Below are 25547 nucleotides of genomic sequence, written 5' to 3' on the forward strand. Positions count from 1 at the left end.
CCTTGGAGAAGTGTCTGTTCATTTCCTCTGCCCATTTTTTGATCGGGTTGTTTGTTTTTTTGTTGTTCAATTGTGTGAGTTCTTTATATATTATGGAGATCAACCCCTTGTCAGATGTATGTTTTGCAAATATTCTCTCCCAGCTGGTTGGTTGTTTGTTCATCTTGATTCTGGTTTCATTTGTCTTATAAAAGCTCTTTAGTCTGATAAAGTCCCACTTGTTTATTTTTTCTTTAGTTTCCCTAGTCTGGGTAGGCATGTCATCCGAAAAGATTCCTTTAAACCCAATGTCAAATAGTGTGTTGCCTATATTTTCTTCTATGAGTTTTATAGTTTCAGGTCTCACCTTCAGGTCTTTGATCCATTTTGAGTTAATTTTTGTGAATGGCGATAGCACATGGTCCACTTTCATTCTTTTGCATGTGGATGTCCAGTTTTCCCAACACCATTTATTGAAGAGACTTTCCTTTCTCCATTGCATGTCCTTAGCACCTTTGTCGAAAATTAGCTGTCCGTATATGTGTGGTTTTATTTCTGGGCTTTCAATTCTGTTCCATTGATCTGTATGTCTGTTTTTGTACCAGTACCATGCTGTTTTGATTACTATTGCTTTGTAGTATGTTTTGAAGTCAGGAATTGTGATGCCTCCTGCTTTGTTCTTTTTCTTTAGGATTTCTTTAGCTATTCGGGGTCTTTTGTTGCCCCATATAAATTTTAGTATTCTTTTTTCTATTTCTGTGAAGAATGTCATTGGGATTCTGATTGGGATTGCATTGAATCTGTAGATTGCTTTAGGTAATATAGACATTTTAACTATGTTTATTCTTCCAATCCACGTGCATGGGATATCTTTCCATTTCTTTATGTCATCGTAGATTTCCCTCAATAATGTCTTGTAGTTCTCATTGTATAGGTCCTTCACCTCCTTGGTAAGATTTATTCCTAGGTATTTTATTCTTTTTGATGCAATTGTAAATGGTATTATCTTTTTGAGCTCTCTTTCTGTTAGTTCATTATTAGCATATAAAAATGCAACTGATTTTTGTAGATTGATTTTGTACCCTGCAACTTTGCTGTAGTTGTTGATTGTTTCTAACAGTTTTCCAACAGATTCTTTAGGGTTTTCTATATATACAATCATGTCATCTGCAAATAGTGAGAGTTTCACTTCTTCGTTACCTATTTGGATTCCTTTTATTCCTTTTTCTTGCCTAATTGCTCTGGCCAAAACCTCCAGTACTATGTTGAACAGGAGTGGTGAGAGTGGGCAGCCCTGCCTCGTTCCTGTTCTCAGAGGAATGGCTTTCAGTCTTTCCCCGTTGAGTATGATGTTAGCTGTGGGTTTGTCATATATGGCCTTTATTATGTTGAGGTACTTTCCTTCTATTCCCATTTTATTGAGCGTTTTTATCATAAATGGATGTTGTATCTTGTCAAATGCCTTCTCTGCGTCTATTGAGACGATCATGTGGTTTTTATTCTTTGTTTTGTTGATGTGATGTATCACGTTGATTGATTTGCAGATGTTGAACCATCCCTGCGTCTCTGGTATAAATCCCACTTGATCATGGTGTATGATCTTTTTAATATATTGTTGTATTCGGTTTGCCAATATTTTGTTGAGGATTTTTGCATCAATGTTCATCAGCGATATTGGCCTGTAATTTTCTTTCTTTGTATTGTCTTTGTCTGGTTTTGGTATCAGGGTGATGTTGGCCTCATAGAATGATTCAGGAAGTGTTCCATCTTCCTCTATTTTTTGGAATAGTTTGAGGAGGATGGGTATTAAATCTTCTTTGAATGTTTGGTAAAATTCACTGGAGAAGCCATCTGGTCCTGGACTTTTATTTTTGGGGAGGTTTTTGATTACTATTTCAATCTCTTTACTTGTGATTGGTCTATTCAGATTCTCCATTTCTTCTTGGTTCAATTTTGGGAGGTTGTATAATTTTTTTATTTATTTTTCCCCCAAAGCCCCAGTAGATAGCTGTATGTCATAGTTGCACATTCTTCTAGTTGCTGTATGTGGGACGCAGCCTTAGCGTGGCCGGAGAAGCAGTGTGTCAGTGCGCGCCCGGGATCCGAACCCGGGCCGCCAGCATCAGAGCGCATGCACTTAACCGCCAAGCCACAGGGCCGGCCCAGTGTTATGGTTTTAAAACCATACAACAGTTATTTTAAAACCATAAAATCTCTGTTTAGAGCAATGATGCATTTTGAGTTAATTTTCATATATGGTGTGTGGTAGGAGTCCAAGTTCATTCATTTGCATGAGGATATCCAGTTTTCCCAGCACCGTTTGTTAAAGAGATTATTCTTTCCTCATTGAATAGTCTTGGCACCCTTGTTGAAAATCAATTGGCCACAGATGTACGGGTTTATTTCTGGACTCTCAATTTCTATTCTATATGCCTATTCTATTCTATATGTCTGAATAATGAATCAAAGAGAAAACGAACAAGATCTATATGTCTGTCCTTATACCAGTACCACACTGTTTTGATTATTCTAGCTTTGTAGTAAGTTCTCAGATCAGGAAGTATGAATTCTCCAACTCTGTTCTTTTTTCACGACTGTTTTCAACATTTAGGGCTACTTACAATTCCACATGAATTTCAGGATCAGCTTTCCCACTTCTGCAAAAGACCACTAGAATTTTGACAGAATCGACAGAATTTAATCTGTAGATCATATTGGGTAGTGTTGACGTCTTAATATTAAGTCTCCTGATCTATGAACATGGGATATTGTTCCATTTACTTATGTCTTCTTTAATTTCTTTCATCAATGGATAAATGGATCAACCATCAACAAATGAACAGATAAACCATGATTCATAGTTTTCAGCATACAAGTCTTTCATCTTCTTGGTTAAATTTATTCACAGGTATTTTATTCTTTTGGATGATACTATGAGTGGAACTGTTTTCTTAATTTCCTTTCCCAATTATTCATTGCTGCTACATACTTTTACTTTCAACCTACCAAGGTCTTCGTATATCAAGTGAGTTTCTTGTAGATAGGTCTTGTCTTTCTACCCAATCTTTTCATTGGTGTTTAGAATACTTACATTCTATGTAATTACTGATATGCCTGGATTAAAATCTACAATCTTGCTAGTTTTTTATTTATTCATTGTTTTTTATTTTCTGCCGATTAAATGTTTTTTCCAAAATGGCTCCATTTTACCTCTGCTATTCACCACTTATATATCTTTTCCTTATAAAAAAATTTCAGTGGTTTCCCTACAGTTTATAAATATATATCTTGCTGTTCCTTGAACACTTAACTTATTCCTTGCTCAATGCCTTCATACTATGTGTATATTCTGTCTGGAATGCTTCTCCCCAGATCTTCAAATGGTTTCCTTCTTCATATCATTCAGTTTCTGGTCAAATTTACTTCCTCAGGGAAGCTCTCCAAAACTACCTTAACTAAAATAGCACTGCACCTACCACCTCACTCCTGCTTTATTTTTCTTCACAGCCCTTAACATCACCTAAAATTATATTTACTTGTTTAATATGTCTCCTCAACTAAAACATACACTTTATATAATACCAGACCTTATTTTTCTTGTTTACTCTTGTACCCTCCGCATGTAGGACAATACTTTGCACACTATTTTTCGAATCACTGAATGAACACATCCATTATAAGACTGCCACGTCAAGTCATATAGGACTCAGCAAAATACAAAGTGTTTACACAAACTAAACCTGGTATCTTGACAATAAGTTAGAGAACAAAAAAGTAGCCATAATGTTTTCTTTCTCATGCCTAATTGGCTGCTACTTATATTTGAGAAAAGGGGAAGGAAAACAGCTATAAGAAAAAACTGGGTCAAAAAAAAACACTTTAAATGTCCATTTGATATGGTCTTTGCATTGAAAAAATTTTCACATTAAAAAAAAAGACTTGAACTACAATGAAATACCACTTCACACCTACTACTAGGACGGCTATTACTAAAAAACAACAACAAAAACAGAAAATAAGAGTTGGTGAGGATATGGAGAAACTGATGGGAACCCTTGTACATTGCTGATGGGAACGCAAAACGGTGCAGCTGCTAGGGAAAACAGTTTGGTGGTTCCTCATGAAAATTAAACACAGAATTACCATATGATCCAGCAACTCCACTTCTGGGTAGATACCCAAAAGAAATTAAAAGCAGAGACTCAAACAGATACTTGTATGTTAATGATCACAGCAGCATTATTCACGACAGCCAAAAGGTAGAAACAACCAAAATGACTATAAACTGGTGAAATGATAAACAAAATGAGGTTTATTTTGTTTATTAGAATGGAATATTATTCAGCCACAATTAAAACATAAAATTCTGACCCATGCTACGACAAGGATGAATCTTGAAAACATTGTTAAGTGAAATAAGCCAGATAGAAAAGGACAAATATTTTATGATTCCACTTATATATGAGTTACCTAGAAGAGGCAAATTCATAGACAGAAAGTAGAATAAAGACTACCAGCAGCGGGGGGAGGGGGGTAGAAATAGATAGTAGTGGTTGTTGCACAACATTATAAATGTACTTAATGCCACTGAATGGGGCACTTAAATACTAAATTTTATGTAGTACATATTTTACAATAAAGAAAAAAATTGCCAAAAAGAAAAACAGGGAGTGAATATACTAAATGAAAGAAACCAGACACAAAAGCCTCATATCTTACAAAAGCCTCATATCTTGCAATTCCGTTTATATGAAATTCTAGAAAAGGCAGAAAACTACAGTGACAGAAAGCAGACAGGTCGCTGGGGGTGGAGAGGTGAACTGCAAAGAAATACGAGGGAAATTTTCGGAGTGATGGAAATACTCTATATTTTGATTGTGGTAGTATTTATAAAACTATATACATTTGTCAAACACATCAAACCACACAGTTAAGTTTGATGAATTTTATTGCATGTAAATTATACTCCAATAAAACTCACTTAAAAAGTCAAAGAGAGGGCCGGCCCAGTGGCTTAGTGGTTAAGTGCGCACACTCCGCTGCCAGCGGCCCGGGTTCGGATCCCGGGCGCGCACCGACGCACGGCTTGTCCGGCCATGCTGAGGCCGCGGCCCACATACAGCAACTAGAAGGATGTGCAGCTACGACATACAACTATCTACTGGGGCTTTGGCGGAAAAAAATAAAATGAATAAAATTAAAAAAAAAAAAGTCAAAGAGAGAGATGTGAGATGGTCTAGGCCTATGTAATTGTTTTAGAGAAAAAAAGAAACTGAGTCCTTGAGCATCCAAGGTCACATAGCAAAACGGGACTAGAATTCACTTCTATACATGAAGTCCAGAGCTCTTTATAGCATACAAAATGACGCTATTGGGAGTAGAGGGTGGTGGTGATGGATGATTATATTAGTAATTCAATACCTCTGGCTGGAATACAGATTTGAAACTCTTATTCTGAGAGTTTTGAAGAATTGATGAAGTTACACTGGAAAACTGTAATCAAAACCTTTAGCAATAGATGTTCACTTTCTACCAGTAGAATGCTCCCTACTTTGCAAAGCAACTACTCCATCTGTCAAAATTCCAATGAATAAGATTTTGTATCCTTGGATCTTAAATGCATTCTGCCCTCTGAAGTAATATCAAAGACTTCTTTAGTGCAGTTTATTTCTTTATTTATTTTTTTGTGTGAGGAAGATCAGCCCTGAGCTAACATCCACGCTAATCCTCTTTTTGGTGAGGAAGACCGGCTCTGAGCTAACATTTATCACCAATCCTCCTCCTTCCCCTCCCCCCCAAAGCCCCAGTAGATAGTTGTATGTCATAGCTGCACATCCTTCTAGTTGCTGTATGTGGGATGCGGCCTCAGCATGGCCTGACAAACAGTGCATTAGTGCACGCCCGGAGTCCAAACCCGGGCCGCCAGCAGCGGAGCGCGCACACTTAACCGCAAAGCCACGCGGCCGCGCGGCCCGCCCTTTAGTGCAGTTTAAATATCCAGGGCTTCCACAGTCTTTCCTTTACAGGCCATAACATAGTCTGTCACCATTTCACAGGAGTTTGGGTATTCAAATTAGGTATGACATTACAAATTTTCTACAAGCTACTTAGAATTGAACTGGATCATTAGACTTTTAGGAAGACTGTCCTTGGGATTGCGGGGGTGGGGAGGCAGGCATATTACCTTATTGGCTAATTCCTGATTTCCTGTCAGTTCAAATTTCTAGGTCTTTGTTACATAAAGCATCACTAAGATATATCTTTGAATTTTAAACTTAAGGGCAAGGCTATATATTTGTTTCTGTGAAATAATCTTTTATTTTAGTTTCTTATTCTGAACAGACTGTGTAAATATTTTGGAATCTTGATTCATCATCCCACATACTAGCTACGTTTCTGAAACAGTTCATGTATAAAATTCTTAAACATACCTTCCATATGAAGATTTAAATAACAGATTAAAATACTTGAAGCACAGGTTTAAACAACAAAGACCTCTGACATCTCTTCTCTTCAACATAAATAGCTTCTTGATATAACTAATCACCTATAAAACCACTTAAGTTTACTACTTCCATCTATATTTCTCTACCTTGACCAGAAAGATGTCATGAGAGAGCATACCAAATAACTTGTAAGACTACACTTATGGCACAGTTTTTGTTTATTACAGAAACAAAGTTAGTTTGTTATGACTTATACATAGTAAATTGGCTTTTAGTAAATAAAAGTTATTTTTCTAATTGTTCACAAACCAGATGTTCTAGGAATTTTTAATGAAGCACCATCAAGGTCCGTGAACCTCTTTTCAGATATCTAACCATTATCACAATGTAAGAACTATATCTGCCCACCCCAAAGCCTTTAGTATTTCTTATATTCTAAAATCTTTTAAAGACAATAATATTTCTATGATCATTTTGCAAATCATTTTAATATCTAGGGATATGCACCTTCCTTTGAAATTGGAAATTTAACCAAGGCTCTGTTATTTTCACCTATTTTGTCCATTACTGCTTTATATGTCTGTTTTACAGTTTATGCTAGTTAAGGAGAATGTCTGCTTAGTGAGAAAAAAAAATGGAAACAAAATTGAAGTAGAGATCTGCTTCTCCTTATTATATCTTAGCCCCACAATGTGGGTCTATCTTGTCCTTGAAAAAGAGCACTAAGATTCTTTTTGTTACACTTAAAAATTTTCAAAAGCTTTAGTTCATTCTGGCCACTTTTGCTTGCCCACTTAATTTTTTCTTTATAAACTAACATACTGTATTTTTGATACACATCTATCTAGAGGTCTCAGTATTTGAAAAACTATGCAAAAAAATTCTAGTAATTCATGATTCTAATGTATTATGACTGTAGCTTATGATAAATGCAAATGTAATACTTACCGTTCCTTATAACAAAATCACACTGCACTGATAACTCAGTTCAGCATAATTCTCAACATGAATCTCCAATTCTGTTTTTCTATTGTTATGCTTTGATAGTATTGACATTTCATACAAAGGCAGAACAAAATATTTGAGTTCCTAACTTTTTAGTATTTTTTTTTAAAGAGTATTTTTTTTTTTAAATAATTTTATTTATTTATTTTTTTCCCCCAAAGCCCCAGTAGGTGTTGTATGTCATAGCTGCACATCCTTCTAGTTGCTGTATGTGGGACCCAGCCTCAGCATGGCTGGAGAAGCGGTGTGTCGGTGCACGCCCGGGATGCGATCTCAGGCCGCCAGCAGCGCAGCACGCGCACTTAACCGCTAAGCCACAGGGCCGGCCCTTTAGTATTCTTTTACCACTCTCCTATCCATTTTTCTTAAACCTCTCCAACAACATAATTTTTAAAATTGATGCTATGGTTTTTTCAATTGCCAATTTTTTTTTTGCTTTTAGTTTTCTGATTTTTGTACCCAGATGATGATGTTGTTTCTTAATTTTACTGAATAAAAGTAATGTCCAACTTTGAAGTCATGCTATTTGGCTTGCAGTCCCATAGAACTGTAGGTTTAACACAACTTTTTTTGGCCCACCCTGTGGCAGTCAAACTCCTACTTGAGAACAGAAAACTGAAACAAGAAATAATATCTTTTCAAACAGTTGGCTCTTCTTTTTATCTCTCTTCTTGATTAAGACCACAGTAGTCTGAATTTGCCAATGGAAAATGATGTCTAAGTTGCAAAAGATACCTGAGGATAACCTCACAATCAGTAGCTGTTTATACCCTAAGTTAGTTAACATAATTTTCAAAAGTTCTTTTTTTTTTCATTTTGACTTCTCTCATTTTGAAAAAATATAAGCATATACCTTAACCCATAATTTAATGTCTTGATGTAGAAAAATAAGACTATAGTATTTCATTAGACATAAATTACCATATTATCAAAGCTTTAAATGAGATCATTACATATACTCTACATGTTGGATAATATTTCATCTGCATAATTAAGAAAAACTAGCTGAAATTAAGATTTAAAAATTACCCGTGGTAAAATACCTATTATGAAACAGATTTATAAAACCTAAAAAGCAGGTCTGACATACAGCACTTATTTTCTATGACTTAGAACATAATGTAAGGAAAGAAAATATTACCTATTTCTAACAAAACTGTGTAGACAGAAAAAAAATATTAGAATGAGGAGTCTTTAGGCCACAATAAGACCTCTAAGTATTACAGAACATAAAATTGATTAATTTAAGAATTCAATTAAAGTTAAAAATAAAATTATTTAAAAATAAGAGCACAGAAGTTGTGCTAAAAAAAAAAAAGGTTTAAAGGGAAGGGGACAAGAAACGTGAGAAAAAGCACTACCAGACTCCTTACCCATTGTTGCTGGTGCTGGAGCTTCCTGATGGTATTTTCAGCTCGCTCCAGTTTAGCACTGGCCTCATCACTCTGCTGTTTGATGGTGGCCAACTCCCGTTTTATGAGGTAGTTTTCCTCAGCCTCCTGGGCTCTTGTCACTTGTCCCTTAGGACATAATTTTTGTGTGTGTAAAGCAATTTAGGATAGATTCAAGAAAGACTGCCTTTGTGAGGTTTAGTTATTTACTTTGACATGTTAAAAAAAAAAATTACCTCAGAGAACAGAACAGCCTAAGTAATTATTAGCCAGAAGCTCATTATTGTTCCAGCAAATTTTGGGAAACTAAATGAAAAAATTCATCTGACAATCTTAAGAACAATTCTTCTTTCAGTCAATAAAAATTCAATTCATGCAATATTATTAAGTTGTACATGCAGGACTAAAATTTCAATGGATAGTGGTTAATTTTGCAGAATCCACTGATTGTCATTTTGAAATAAATACTCTAAAGTAAGGTTAGCTTGAAAACGTGCAGAAGATGTTTATTTTAATAAACCAAGATAACACACTGTTATCAAAAATTAAGTCTACACCCATATATATCGCCCAAAAAAATTATTTCTAGGAAAATGCATGTAAAATTGCATGCATTAAAATATGAATTTCTAGGTTTAGGACTTTCCTTAGAAGTAAGGTTAGAGAAAATGCTGAAAAAAAAAACTATACCTGTATCAATCTATCTGCCAAGGAAGCACTTTCCTACAAAAGGAAAAATTCAGACAGAAATATAAGAGAAAGAAATAAAATAAAGTGACAAAATCAGGAATAAGAAGAAACAAAGCATACCCAAATTCCACCTACTTTTCATTGTAATTAAAATAGATTTTAAAACTATTTTTTACTGAATGTGTTTTTATTCTTTAATCTTAAGAAAAATATATCAAAATAAGGATAGACTGCAGAAAATCATATGCTTCTAGAAGAGGCCAAACAAAAATTCCAAGAGCTTTTTCATCATTTGAGACAAGTAAATATCTTCTTTTTAAAGTATACTTTTAAATCTTTATTTTTAGAGTCAGCCATATTGTCAAACCACTTATATGAAAGGGAGAAGGAATTTGAGTAAGCAAATCCACTTATAAAGTGTGACAGCAATTTGTGCAACCCCAATTTCCAAAGAAGCAAAGCAAGAAAAAAATGACAAATGAAATAAATGAGCTCAATGTAATAAACTCTAGAAATAACTGAGTAAGTGAACTCTTTGGTTACAGAATTTAATTGATACATAAGTATTTATAGAATTCCAAGTGCCAAAGAGCACACCTAGGCCATCTAAACCAATAAAAGGTACTTAGTTTTCTAGAAGCAAAATCCAAACTTAATACTTTCCTACAGCACCTTTATCACTCTGAAGGTTCAAAGAAATAAAAATGCTTTCTCTGTGAAAATGTCTCACTCTAAAGATAAAAGACCACCCAAGAAGATGTATATTTTACTGTAAACTGAGTATTTAGTGAAAAAAAAAGTATATAATTGAAACAACTTAAAAATAATTAAGCTCAATCTTTTTGCAGAGTCACCAAGAATTATCCTCAAAGCAACTCTAAATAAGATGAAGGAAACATAGGAAAACTGTTTTTGACTTAATATAATTTGCCTGCAATTTGTAATAAACATCCTGTTCTTGTGCAGTGCTATTTAATATGAAACCATCAATACTTTCAAACAAAAGATAAATATGCAAACTATCCATATTTTCATTTATTTCATTCTTGAATATCGATCTATAGATTTTCAGGGAAGATTTTAAGATAGTTGGCAATATCATGAGGAGTATTTTTACACCTACTTATTCTCAACTTTGGTTAAAAAAACAACAACAAAAACACCAAAAGAGGTTGTGAATTTAGACGTTTTTCTTATAATAAACCAACACTTTTACACTATACCTTTATTTCTCAGTAAATTCTTAAAGTATTACAAACAAGACTACAAAAGACATTACATCAAAAGCACAATATGAAAAGAATACAGATTTTCCACATTTGCCCAGTTATTTCATATGAAACAGAGAGGAAGAGGTAACAAGTGGTATGAAAATAATTCTAAGAACCAAATTTTAAGCAAAATTCCCCTGTGCTGAAAATCAATATCATGGTGAATTTCTACAAAAGAAATTAGTCAATCATTTTGACCAAACTTAAAGCAATCCTAGGCCTTAATGGAATCACTGCCACACTTAACACGTGGCTAGAAAGTCAGGGCAACACTTGAAACTCACCTTTAAAATAGTATACAGAATTGATTCTCAATTAGGTTACCTCTAAAGAAGGTACTTTTTAGAGATTATATGTAAAGAAAATAAATTAAATCAATATGTTACTTTAATAATAACCTTAGTTAAAACTTTAACCTTAAAGCTCAAGGACTAGTAGTAATCAATTTTTATTAATGACAAGTTATTAAGCAGTAAGCTAGGCAATCAAAGTAGTCAATACCACAACTTTGGAGACATGTACTAGACTTCTTGAGCCTTTATTTAAAATGGACAGAAAAAAATACTGTGCACTCAACAGAAGCCTGCATAAGTAGTCATTTACTTACTTTTTCTAATGTTTCAATGCGCTGTTTTAAAAGTCTATTTTCTGTGCGTAACCTCTGCAAAACAAAAAAAAGAAACATACAAACAAAAAAAAAGGTTTGTTTGCAAGCATTCCTGAGAGGAAAAACAATACCTAAATCATAGTCCTTAAAATGTACCACCTTTTCTAAATAAGAAAAGAGTCTAAGGATTGGTTATATTATCATCTGTCAAATTCTTAAAGTCTCAGAGTAAGAAATACATGGCAAAGGAAATGACCACACATCATTCCAGCTGTGCTTGAATTTTAAATATAAGTACAGTACATACAGAAATAACCCCTTTCTTTTCTGTACCTATCATAATGACTTATAATCAATATTTTCTTATGTCTTCACATCCCCATTCGATAGAAAAGATTCTAACTCATTTATCTCCTACAAAGCCTATCCACATAAATAGTATTCAAATGTCTATCAAATAAACAAATAAGAAATATTAAAAAAATGCATGCTCATAGGATAAATATTAAATTGTCAGTTTAGAACTAAACCAGCCTCCATTTCTAATGCAACATATACGCCAAGTTGCAAAATTCCTTACATTCTGAAAATATAAAGAATGAGTTGTTTTCATCGAATGAATTGTGTATCATGAACTGTTTTAAACGCGAGAATATTAAAAGCTCCAATTACTAGCATTTACTCATAGTTCAAAAAGTAAAACTAGATTAAAAAAAAAGTCATCACCTAATTGTTCAATGCCTGATTCCCAAAACCCTCTCAAATTACTGCCATTAAATCGAAAACACTCTACATTAAAAAAAAAAATCATCTTTTTGCATAGTCCACCAACATAATTCATATTAATCCCATAGATAAATTATCCTTTCATTTTAGAATCCCCTAAATGTTATCCCTTCGTTTGCCATCACTCTAATTTCAACTCCCCTCTTACCTTTTTGTACCAATTTGCTCCAGAGCTCAATCCAGCCTTCTTTCAATCCTGCCTTTCTCTAAATTCCAGCTAAAAAAGTCTTCCTCAGACAACTCTTCTATTGACTCAATCTGTCATTTTGCCAGTAAAGACTAAAATATAGTTTCTATAACATATAAAACCTCAGACCAAGGAAATAAAAGACTCTATGAATTATGGTATCTTAATAAGTTGACTACAAATTAGAACAAACCAATCTTAGAGTTATTACAAAGATACTTTGCACATTAGATTTTCTTGTTCTATTCAGAACATATTTAAATGATTTGAAATGGGTATTATTTTATGTGTGATCTCAGACTGCAAAATAGCTTGAGGAGAAGAAAATGTTTCTCATTTCTTGGCTCCTCATATTATGTGTAATGTAATATGAGTAGGTGGTCTACACAAAAAAGTAATTATTAAATCCTTTATAGTCTGGAAAACCAAAGAAAAAATGTGATTCTCAAAATGCTCTCAACATATTTAATCAAAAAAAAAAATAACACTTTGTTTAACCTAAAAGATTTAGAAAGTTAAGATTAACAAGACAATTGAGTGAATAAAGTTAATGTTACAACAGAAATAATGTTAAAATAATAAAATTTAGAACTAAAAACATTCACCTGGATTTCCTTCTCTATCCCCTTTAAAGCTTCTGAAATTTTGCTATAAATACAAATCTAAATTGATTTTTCTCCAAACATCTACCCAAATGTCTTAATATCACTTTTAAAATAAACCATCAATTCCTCATTTGTGTGATATCCACTTTACCATGAATTAATAAATATAATAGACTTTATCAATCAGTAAAGACTATTTCAGGGTTACTTATTAAGTTTCAAGTGTATCTTTTTCCGACTAGTTTCTTAGTATTTTGGTAATTATAGCTTTGTAATCCCTTTTACTATCTGGTAGAGCTAATTTCCCTCATTGTTATACTGTTTTGTTTATCCTCCTCAAACCTTAATTACTAGTATACCAAATTAGTTAAGAGACTGGGTTTTGAAGTTAGGCAGGTTTAGGTTCAAATCCTCACTCTACAATTAACACCTGTGCATGTCATTCAAGGTCTTAGAATCTCCATTTCCTCATCTAGAAAATTAGAGTAATAAAACCTACAATGACATTGGAAGAATTAAATGACATAGCACAGTGCCTAATATATACCAAACACTTGGTCAGTGATAAGCATTGCTCATAATATTTTTGAAGTTAGGCATGAATATTATTTTATTACTTTCATCTATTTTTTACAATTCCTTAGATTTTTTTATTGTTCTGAAATATCTCAAGAAATTAAATTTGACTGGATTTGTTAATGTGTATTTTGTGGAGAAATTTATATCTTTATACAACATGGCATTATTTTTGTCTCTCCTTTTATTGATCTTTTTAAAATGCCTGTATGCAAAGTTTTTCAGTGTTTATTTCTTGGGTTCTTTCCCATTTTTCATGTAGGTTATTTCTAGATATGCTTTTATTTTTATTTTAAATGGAATTTCTTTTTCTAATATATTTTTGAAATGTTTATTGCTGACATATAGGAAAGTTAATGACTAAAATCTAACACTTGACTGATTTCTCACTAATTTTTCAGTATCTTTTTTTTATTTCAGTGAGGAAGATTGGCCCTGAGCTAACATTTGTGGCCAATCTTCCTCTTTTTGCTGAGGAAGACTGGCTCTTAGCCAACATCTGTGCCAATCTTCCTCCACTTTGCATGTGGGACACGGCCACAGCCTGGCTTGATGAGCAGTGCATAAGTCCCCACCCAGGATTTGAACCCACGAAATCTGGGCAGTCCGAGCAGAGCACACGAACCCAACCACTACGCCACTGGGCTGGCCCTGAGTATCCTTCTTTTTAATCACACCTCCTGAACTAATTAAAGGAATGTTTTCTACACTTTAAAGTGAAAAACCACAAAGACAAAGACCAATAGATATGCACGCTTTGGGCCGCCCCGTGGCTTAGCGGTTGGGTGCGCGTGCTCCGCTGCTAGCGGCCGGGGTTTGGATCCTGGTCGCACACCAACGTACCGCTTCTCTGGCCATGCTGAGGCCCAGACCCACATACAGCAACTAGAAGGATGTGCCACTATGGCATACAGCTATCTGCTGGGGCTTTGGGGGAAAAAATAAATAAATAAAATTATTAAAAAAAAAAAAGATATGTACACACACAAAAAAAACACAAACTAGAATTTTTTGACCTATCAGATTGAGAGTGAGAGCAAGAATGAAATACCTAAGGTAATGTTGGCAAATTATTACTGAAATGGAAACTCACTGCTAAGAATACACTCTGGAAATAGTCTTTAGGAAATTTACTTAGTATATATCAAGTCTTTATCACAATAGGGAATCTCAGTTTCAAACAACCCACTCTTCAACCATCATCTCCTGTTCTTTCCAGATTATTTATTTTATGACATAACCCAAGCTCAAGAATCCTCCTTTTTATAGGGACAAGCCAGCGAGTCTCTCAGCTTTTCATTGTCTTCCACTCCCTGATGTTCTCTCTTCCCTCTTTACAAAGTTTAATTTCCAATCATTATAGACTTTCCCTTGCATTCATCCCCTGCTCCTCCCCTCTCCCTTAGTAGTCAGCATACTTGCCTGGTGAAACCACTACTCTGGGTCAACACACTGACAGCTCTGTATCTGCACCTATGCTGGTAATATGACCAAAGAAAAATAAACCTATGATATTCAAATTAACAATCACTAAAGTCAGTTGGACTCTTAATATGTCCTAGAAATAATAACATATTTCCTTAGTTCATTCCTTCTCCCATTCTCTTAGATCACTATTTCATACTTAGTCCTCTTTCTTCAAACTAGCAACCCTCCGCCCCAGTCAGATGATAATCTTGCTTACGACTTCACTGAAAAAATTGAAGCAATCAGAAGAGAACTTCACAAGCTCCTACAACCGCAGTCTACCTCTTACCTCCATTTTTGCCCACGTATTTTACTTTCTCTCTTGGTATTGGGGATTATCTATCTATGCTAATAGCCCAAGTTAAGTCTCCTACCTATGCACTAAATCCCATACCCTCCTGACTTCAGCAATTATCCCCTGTCATTCCTTCATCATCAATTTTTCCTACTTAATTATCACCATAAAAACATGTGCTTATTTCTCCCATCTTAAAAAAAAAAAAAAAGAAAAACAAACACCATCAGTACCCTCTCGAGCTACTGTCCCATTTCTCTCTTCTATATAGCAAATTCCCTGAAAGATATCTACACCTCCATCTCTAATTTTTTCTAGTTCCATTCTAGCCAACTTTTAGTTCCCACCACTTCTCTGCTCTTTTCTGGTTTATCTCCATGCTGATAAACCCAATGATTATTTCTCCATCCTCATCTCACAAGAACTTTCTTCAGCATCCGACACAGTAAGTTCTTCTCTCCTTCTGAAACACTCTTTTCTCTTGGCTTCTAGGACATCATACCTCCCTGGTATTCTCCTGCTTTGCTGCTTTGCCCTAGTCTTCCTAACCTTTAAATGTTGGCTTACTCTCACGCTCAATTCTTGAACTCTCTTCTTTATTTCATCTACACTCATTCCTCAGGTAATCTCATCACTCTCAAGGCTCTTCATCATTGTTGTGGCAATAACTGCCAAGTTTATATTTTGAGCTGTCCTCTCTTAACTCCAACAACAAATATTCAAGCTACTTGAACATCTCCTAGGCATCTCATACTTAAAATATGCAAAACTGGGCTCCTGGTATTCCTCCCCAAACCAGATCCTCCAGTAGTCTTCCCCATCTCGGGTAATGGGAACATCATTTTTCCAACTGCTCAGGCCAAAATGCTTGATTCTTGTCCCTCTCTCACCTCCACATTCAATATGTTAGCTTTACCTTTAAAATCTATCAGAATCTAATCACTTCTTACCACCTCAGTCCTAGCCACCATCACCTCTTGCCTGAATTACTTCATCAGCCTCCCTGCTTCTGTTCTTGCCCCCTGCAATCTACTCTCAACACAAGAGCCAGAAGGATCCAGTGAAAACTTAAGTCAGATCTTGTCCTCCTCTACCGAAAACTCCAATCGCTTACCAGAGTAAAAGTCAAAGTCTTCACATAGTCAGCAACACCCTACATTATCTGCAATGTGCAACATCTTACCTCCTGTCACTTTCCTCATCATTCATGTTTCCCATCCACCACGGCCTCCTTACTATTCCTCACCAGGCACACTCATGACTAGATTCCTATAATATCTAGCTCCCTCACTTCCTTCAGGGCTTTATTCAAATGTAACCTGATGAACTTCTCAAATTTTTCAATTCAAACACTAACATTTTATTTTCCCTTCCCTAAGGTATTTTGTTCTCCTGTTTAACACTTATCATCATCTGAAATACTGTATACTTTACTTTTCTGTTTGTCTGATTTCTATACTAGAATGCCAACTCCATGAGGGCAAGAGTTGGTTTGTTTCATAAACACACCTCAAGTGCCTAGAACAGTGCTTGGGCATGTAGTAGGTACCACTACATGAATGAATGAATGACTTATTGAGTAAATTATGATGTTGTACCACCATTGGATATTACCATGCAGCCATTAGTTTTTTAACGAAAAGTTTGTAATGCCACAGTAAAATGGGCATCCAAATCCTTCTTACATTACCAATATGTTAAATTTTCTCTTGGAAAGCAGCACAGTGTATACACTGAAGAACACATATAGGCCTTAGAATAACACAAATCAGAGTTCAATCCCTGACTTTCACTTTTCTAGCAATGTGACCACTAGCATATTATTTGAGTTCTCTGGAGGTTAGTTTCTTCATGGAAAGAGGAGGATGAGAACTCTTTCATACTACTATTGTAAGAATAAAAAGAGATGATGCACTTAGATGGCCCTTCATATATTAAGTGTTGAATAAATGTGTCAATACTAATACCTCAAATTGATTGTTAAATATAATTACTGGATGATTTAGATAATATTTGTCATGATTTCTTTTTTTATGCCACACAGTGGATACACAAGTGTTTTTATATTATTCTCTGTTTTTCAGCATATCTGGAATATTTCATAACTTTTGAAATAAAAAATATTTAATTTCTAACTAAAAACCAGTGAGAATTTCTAACACCTTCCATTTGCAGAGCTTTAGGTCTCTATGTCCCAAAGCATAAATTTGAGTATTAGATTATCAGTTCACATGTCTGTCTTAGAGCAGAGGATAAAGGTTTTTCTTTTTTAAAGATTTGTGGGCTACCCTAATATAAGCCAGAATTTTAATATTTCTTACCTCCTCCCCCTCAGGTGGAACATCAATAGATTGGAAGAAGATACTGATAAAGACGTTTCTATTAACAAAAATTTCACACAGTAAAATATAAGATTCTCTATATGAAAGCATTATTATTAAAATCTTCCTATAACACTTTCCGAGAAGGGGTGGAAAATACTTAAAAGTCACGTCTTGATCATGGAACTCACTGACAGATGTAAATCTTAGAATAAAAGGTCACCAACCAAAGGTCTTGGAATTTTGATTAAAGTAAAAAGAATGGAAACCTTAAACACAATGCACAACATCAAAGGCTGATTTTTTAATTCCATATCAAAACATCAAATAATTTGATGACCACACTATTTGCTGGTGTAAAGAAAGGTACAAGACTATCCCTCTGAAGGCTTTTGAGGAGGACAAAGGCAAGAAAGTACTAGTTTAACAGAATTCATTCCCTCGTAAAAGGGACCTCGGGGACAGGGAAGAGAGCGTGAGTAAGGAATTGGCATTTCTCATTTTAGAGAAATTATTTATTGTAAATAAGGTGGTCATCTGATCACGACTGAGATGAGCTACCAGTTCCAAGTCAAGAATCAGACATACCCAAACATAAAGTAAAACAAAAGTGCAGTCACAAAAATTGTTTTGACTTTGTCTTTTGAGGGTGGGAGGAGTGAAGAAAGAGAAGAAAGTGGTACAAGAGTAAGAAAGAACTACGTGGAAACAAGATTTCACAAAAAAGAACAGACTACCTTTGAGATCAGCATACTTTATTTACCTGATATATTCCACTAACTTTTTAAACTTTTTTTCTAGATTCTTCTCCATAAACAACTTTATGCCATCTGTTCTTGCCTAAGCCACATGCAGCTGGTATGCAGAAGTATTTTGTGAGGTACGTAAACTATAACTCCCCCCAAAAAAAAATTTTTGAAAAAAACTACAAATACAAGACAAAGTTTGCAAAAGATCTTTTTGAAAAGGCCTTTTGGTATGCCTACATTCATGTAACAATTTTAGAAGAAACTTCTTCAAGAGCAAGGATTGTTCATAGAACTGTGATTTTTTTTTTTCAATAACACAGCATGGTGAAATGAACAGGATGGCTTTCCCATCCTCAGATTCTTGATCTGCAGTTCCAAATATTGCTGGTATTCGATAACCCATACTCTCTCCCCACTCCTCAGGATGACGTACTTTTTACTTTCAGTAGGTTGAGGTGGAGGGTATGATTTTATATTACCCTTACTCATGGTACCTAAAAGGAAAGCAAATGGTAGAGCAGTGGTTGGGTGACAGAAAAAAAACAAGGAGGGAAAAACATCCACAGGGATCTTTTCTTTCTCTCTCTCTCTTAAAAATGTACAAGTATCTATTTCCAATTGATAGGAAATAGGTGACAGAAATGGAAATAAAACATCTAGAAAAGGGAGACAAAGTTGACAAGAGAGAGGGCACAGAGAAAAATAGGAGAGACTGTCTCCCAAGAGGCTTCTGAGGCGGACCATGGCAAGAAAGAGTACTAGTTTAACAGAACTCATTCTCTTATAAAAGGACCTGCGGGGTGTAAGTGATGTAGTGGTTTTTATAGCAAGGCTGAATTAACACATGGTTAATTAGTTGTGAATAAGGTGGTCATCTAATGTCTTGCCAGGTCTAAGTCAAAAATCAGACACACCCAAACATAGTCAAAAAAAAATATATGGAGTCACAATAAAAATTGTTTTATTTTTTAAGCCAGACAGAGAAAGACAAACACTGTATAACCTCTCTCATATGTGGAATATAAACTAACACACGGACAGAGAGAACAGCTTGGTGGTTACCAGGGGGAAGGAAGTTGGGGGGTGGGCACAAGGAGTGAAGGGGCGCATTTATATGGTGACTGACAAATAATGCACAACTGGAATCTCACAATGTTAAAAACTATTATGACATCAATAAAAAAAATAGAGAAAAAAATTGTTTTATTTTTCTTTCTTTTTGTAGGAGGCAAAGAGGAATAAAGAGATAAGAAATTGGATCAGCCAGCTACTGACTTCTTTCACTAATTCACGGTCCTACTCATTATCATCCCCATCCTGAAATATCAGCATAAAAGCCAGTACAACATTCCTTAACTCCCAGCTCAAATAACGTCAAAGATCCTCAACTTGAGAATTTCTGGCCTTATAGGGGGTACAAATAAGAATTTTAAGGTACATATAGGAATTTAATATGTCCTTCAAATTGGAAATCTACCTGTTTCTCTGGAAAATATAGTTCAAAAGTACAACCTTTGTTTCATGATGAGAAAATTGAATCAGTCAAAGCCTCCTGCAGCTCTAAGGCAGCCATACTTAGTTCCAGTGCAACAATTTGCTCCATTTGGTCTACCTTAAACTGTACTGCTGTTAGTCTCAGCATGCTATATATTAACTTCTCTGTAACTTTTAAAAATATGCTTAAATGGAATGATAATTACCTTCCCCATACAAGTATTTTCTCCTGATGATCCAGCAACAAATCTAGAAAAAGGGAAGAGCTGCTCTCCTCCACATTAGAATGAAAACCACTTCAGTCACATTATTCTGGTTTTTGAAACGTCTATTTTTAACCATAAGATAGTTGGATGGTAAATAAATTTATCAATCAATAAAGACAAACATCATTGCTAAATTTACTACAGATAGGTAACAAATATACCAACGTAACCTAACATCTATTGCCAAATAACTGACTCCAATCCATTTACGTCCAGCACTTTTGAAAGTCCCGAGATGCTTACTTTAATTTCAACTTGCTCTTCCATTTCCTTAGTTTTTATTGTAGTGTATTCCTTTTCAAGCCTAAGAGGGGGGAAAAAGTTAAAGATAAGTTTTCATTCCAAAGTAGTTATTAAATGACAAAATTTAAAACTATATATTAACACAAAATATAATTGCGTTAAGTTCTCCCAACGTATAACTTGAGATACTTGACAAGAGAAAAATCACCTGAATAGGTACATGGATTCTTATTAAAAAATTTACTTCACAAATAACAAAAATAAGAACCATACAAAAGCAAACTTTAGAAAGCGAAATATATAAGGCACCAAACAGAGAACTGAGTTTACAGATTCTATTCAGCCCTAAATATACAAAAAAACTATCCATCCTTCCCCTTCAAATTAAAATACATCTATAAAGTTCAACTGGATCTTAACCAAAAAACACTTGTTCTAAAATTGACTGAGAAATTTATAATGAGGGGAAAAGGGATAACTATTCCTAACAAAAGAATTTCAATGAATAAACGTAGAAGGAATGAGGTGAATATAAAAATCACCATTAGAACTCCACAATAACAACTGCCGAAGACAAGAAAAATCAACAGATGCTAAAATTAGTGGATAAAAGTTTAAGTATAGTGTCGAAGTACCTCTCCCCAAATATTTAGTAATTACAAAGGGAAAAATAGTAAATTTATAGTACAAAATCTTAGCAGACAGCATCTGAGCCAAATGATCAAGGTTAACATCACCAGTAACACATGTTGACATCGTGCACCCCCTTTTGTTAAGATGTTCTGAGGGCCGGCATCGTGGCTTAGCGGTTAAGTGCGTGTGCTCCGCTACTGGCGGCCCGGGGTTCGGATCCCGGGCGCCCACCGACGCACTGCTTCTCTGGCCATGCTGAGGCTGCGTCTCACATCCAGCAACTAGAAGGCTGTGCAACTATGACATACAACTATCTACTGGGGCTTTGGGGGGGGAAAAAAAAAAAGAGGAGGACTGGCAACAGATGTTAGCTCAGAGCCAGTCTTCCTCACCAAAAAGAGGAAGATTAGCATGGATGTTAGCTCAGGGCTGATCTTCCTTGCAAAAAAATAAATAAAACTGTTAAAAAAAAAAAAAAAAAAGATAAAAAGATGTTCTGAGAAGGGCACCTCAAATCCGCAGTATCCTTTCCACTAATGCATATCCTCAATCTAATCAAGAGAAATCATCAAACAAACCCAAACTGAAGCATATTCTACAAAATAACTGACCAGCTTGCTTCAGAAGTGTCACGATCATGAAAGACAAGACTGAAGAACTGTCATCGACTGCAGAGGAGTAAGAAATGACAATGTACTATTTTTGCAACTCTACTACTAGTGTAAAATTATCTTTAAAAAAATCTATAGGCTATACAGTATTAGTCCCAACAAGTTTTTTTTGTTTGTTTTTTTAATTGAGGTAACAGTGATTTATAACATTATATAAATTTTAGGTGTACATCATTATATTTCGATTTCTGTGTAGATTACATCAGGTTCACCACCCAAGACTAATTACAATCCATTACCATACACATGTGCCTAATCACCCCTTTTGCCCTTCACCCTCCTCCCTTCCCCCCTGGTAACCACCAATCCAATCTCTGTCTCTATGTGTTTGTTTGTTGCTGTTTTTAATCTTCTATTTATGAGTGAGATCATATGATATTTGACTTTCTCCCTCAGACTTATTTAGTATAATACCTTCAAGGTCCATCCATGTTGTCGCAAATGGCAAAATTTCATCCTTCTTATGGCTGAGTAGTATTCCATTGTGTACATATACCACATCTTCTCTATCCTTTCGTCCCTTGACAGGCAACTAGGTTGCTTCCAAGTCTTGGCTATTGTGAATAATGCTGCAATCAACATAGGGGTGCATGTATCTTTACGCACTCATGTTTTCATGTTCTTCGGATAAATACCCAGCAGTGGAACAGCTAGATTGTATGGTAATTCTTAATTTTTTGAGAAATCTCCATACTGTTTTCCATAGTGGCTGCAACAGTTTGCACTCCTATCAGCAGTGTATGAGAGTTTCCTTTTCTCCACATCTTCTCCAACACTTGTTACTTCCTGTCTTCTTTATAGCCGTTCTGATGGGAGTGAGGTGATATCTCACTGTAGTTTTGATTTGCATCTCCCCAACAATTAGTGATGTTGAAGATCTTTTCACGCGCCTGTTGGACATCTGTATATCTTCTTTGGAAAAATGTCTGTTGAGATCTTTTGCCCATTTTTTAATTGAGTTGTTAGTTTTGTTGTTGTTGAGATGTATGAGTTCTTTATATATTTTAGATATTGACCTCTCATCAGATATATGATTTGCAAATATCTTCTCCCAACTGTTAGGTTGTCTTTTCGTTTTGTTGATGGTTTCCTTTGCAGTGCAGAAGCTTTTTAGTTTGATGTAGTCCCATTTGTTTACTTTTTCTATTGTTTCCCTTGCCCAGTCAGACACCGTACTTGAAAATATGTTGCTAAGACGGATGTCAAAGAGCTTACTGCCTATGTCTTTCTCTAGAATTTTCATGGTTTCAGGTCTTACATTCAAGTCTTTAATCCATTTTGAATTAATTTTTGTGTATGGTGTAAGATAATGGTCTACTTTCATTCCTTCGCATGTGGCTGTCCAGTTTTCCCAACACGATTTATTGAAGAGACTTTCCTTTCTCCATTGTATGCTCTTGGCTTCCCTGCCAAAAATTAGCTGTCCACCGAGTGTGGGTTTATTTCTGGGCTCTTACTTCTGTCCCATTGATCTGTGTGTCTGTTTTTGTGTCAGCGCCATGCTGTTTTGATTACTATAGCTTTGTCATATATTTTGAAATTAGGGAGTACGATATCTCTAGTTTTGTTCTTTTTTCTCAGGATTCCTTTGGCTATTTGGGGTCTTTTCTTGTTCCTTATACATTTTAGGATTCTTTGTTTTATTTCTGTGAAAAATGTTGTTGGAACTTTGATAGGGATTGCATTGAATCTGTAGATTGCTTTAGGAAGTATGAACATTTTAACTATGTTACTTCTTCCAATCCAAGAGCATGGAATATCTTTCCATTTCTTTGTGTCTTCAATTTCTTTCAACAAGTTTTCATAGTTTTCAGTGTATAGGTCTTTCACTTCTTCAGTTAAATGTGTTCCTAGGTATTTTATTCTTTTTGTTGTCATTGTAAATGGGATCCAACAAGTTATTTTTATATCTTGCTCTCAAAAAAAAAATGTTAATACCATGTTTAACTACTCCAAATATTAACAAGATCAGGCCCCAAATAACTTAAGGCTGCTTTCAAAAATCTAATTCTCTCTCAAAGGACAGAAACTTATTATTTACTATATATATAATCTCATTAGTGCATAGTAAATTTTTTTATTGGGGTAAAATACAAGTAAGATAAAATTTACCATCTTAAATATTTTTAAATTTACAGTTTTAGTAGTATTAAATACATTTATAACGTTGTGTAACCATCATTTCCATAACTCTTTTCATCTTATAAAACTGAAACTCTACCCATGAAATAATAACATCCCATTCACCCCTCTCCCCAGACCCTGGCAACAACCATTTTAATGTTCTGTCTCTATGGTCTTGACAACACTAAGTATCTCACATAAGTGGAATCATACAGTATTTGTCCTATGGTGACTAGCTTATTACACTTAGCATAACGGCCCCGAGGTTCATCCCTATTATATCATACATCAGCATTTCCTTCCTTTTTAAGGCTGAATTGTATTGTATTCACTATATTTATACACTACATTTTGCTCATTCATTCATCCAGCAATGGACACTTAGTTGCTTCCATGCTTTAGCTAATATTAGTAATGCTGCTACGAACATGGGTGTACAAATATCTTTTCAAGACTCTACTTCATTTTGGGGGGGGTATATACCCAGAAGTGGACTTGATGGATCATATGGTAACTATATTTTTAATTTTTTTAGGAATTGCAACATTGTTTTACATAGCAGCCTTACTGTTACATTCCCACCAACGGTGTACAATGGTTCCTATTTCTCCATATCCTCACCAACACTTGTTATTGTCTGTTTTTGTGATAGGAGCTATTCTAATGTGTCTGGGGTGATACCTCATTGTAGTTTTGATTTGCATTTCCATAATGATCAGTGATGTTGAGCATCTTTTTATGTGCTTATTGGCCATCTATTTATCATTTTTGGAGAAATGTCTGTTTAAGTCTTTTGCCCATTTTTGAATCCAGTTGTTTGTTTTTTTGTTGTTGAGTTTTAGGAGTTCTCTATTCTGAATATTAATCTTTTACCAGATATATGATTTGAAAATAGTTTCTTCTATTCTGTGGGTTGCCTTTTTACTCTGTTGAGAGTGTCTTAGGATGCACAAAATTTAAAAAGTTTCATGAAGTCCAATTTGTCTTATTTTTTCTTGCATTGCCTGTGTCTTTGGTGTCATATTCAGAAATCACTGCCAAATCCAATGTCATGAAGCTTTTGCTCTATGTTTTCATCTAAGAATTTTATAGTTTTAGTTCTTACATTTAAATCTTCGATCCACTTTGACTTAATTTTTGCATATGGTGTTAAGTAAGTGTTCAACTTCATTCTTTTGCAAGTGGATACCCAGTTTTCCGCACACCATTTGTGAAAAGACAGCCCTTTCCCCATTGAATGTTCTTAGCACCATTGTCAAAAATCACTTGACCATATATGTGAGGCCTTATTTCTGGGTCCTCTATTCTATTCCATTGGTCTGTATGTCTGTCTTTATTCCAGTACCACAATGTTTTGATTACTGTAGCTTTGTAGTAAGTCTTCAAATCACAAAGTATGAGTACTTTAGCTTTGTTGTTCAAGATTGTTTTGGCTATTTGGGATTCTGTATGAATTTTAGCATGGTGTTTTCTATTTCTGCCAAAAATGTCACGGGATTTTGATAGGGATTGCACTGAAACTACAGACTGCTTTGGGTAGTACTGATATCTTAACGATATTAAGTCTTCCAGTCAATTAACATATGTTTCTATTTATTTATGTCTTTAATTTCATTCAGGAATGTTTTGTAGTTTTCATCATACAAATATTTCACCTCCTTGGTTAAGTTAATTGCTACCTGTGTTATTCTTCTTGATGCTATTGTAAATGGAATATCCTTCTTGGATTGTTCACTGTTAG

At 34.8% G+C, this 25547-nt stretch overlaps 1 protein-coding gene across 9 annotated transcripts in view; it reads right to left on the reverse strand.

Moving 5' to 3' along the window:
- The window catches only part of EVI5 (ecotropic viral integration site 5), a 233937-nt gene that overhangs the window by 114931 nt on the left and 93459 nt on the right, over positions 1-25547 (reverse strand). For 5 of the 9 annotated variants that reach the window (XM_058538530.1, XM_058538522.1, XM_058538521.1 and 2 more), the window contains 4 exons: positions 20379-20439; positions 11390-11443; positions 9512-9544; positions 8804-8950 (listed from right to left, as the gene is read on the reverse strand). In XM_058538530.1, the coding sequence (XP_058394513.1) occupies positions 8804-8950; positions 9512-9544; positions 11390-11443; positions 20379-20439 (295 nt within the window). The remainder of the gene's footprint in view (positions 1-8803; positions 8951-9511; positions 9545-11389; positions 11444-20378; positions 20440-25547) is intronic. The other 4 variants (XM_058538528.1, XM_058538526.1, XM_058538529.1 and 1 more) reach the window with 2 other exon arrangements.

Source organism: Diceros bicornis, chromosome 4 (genome assembly GCF_020826845.1).
Source record: "Diceros bicornis minor isolate mBicDic1 chromosome 4, mDicBic1.mat.cur, whole genome shotgun sequence".
Taxonomy (NCBI): Eukaryota; Metazoa; Chordata; class Mammalia; order Perissodactyla; family Rhinocerotidae; genus Diceros; species Diceros bicornis.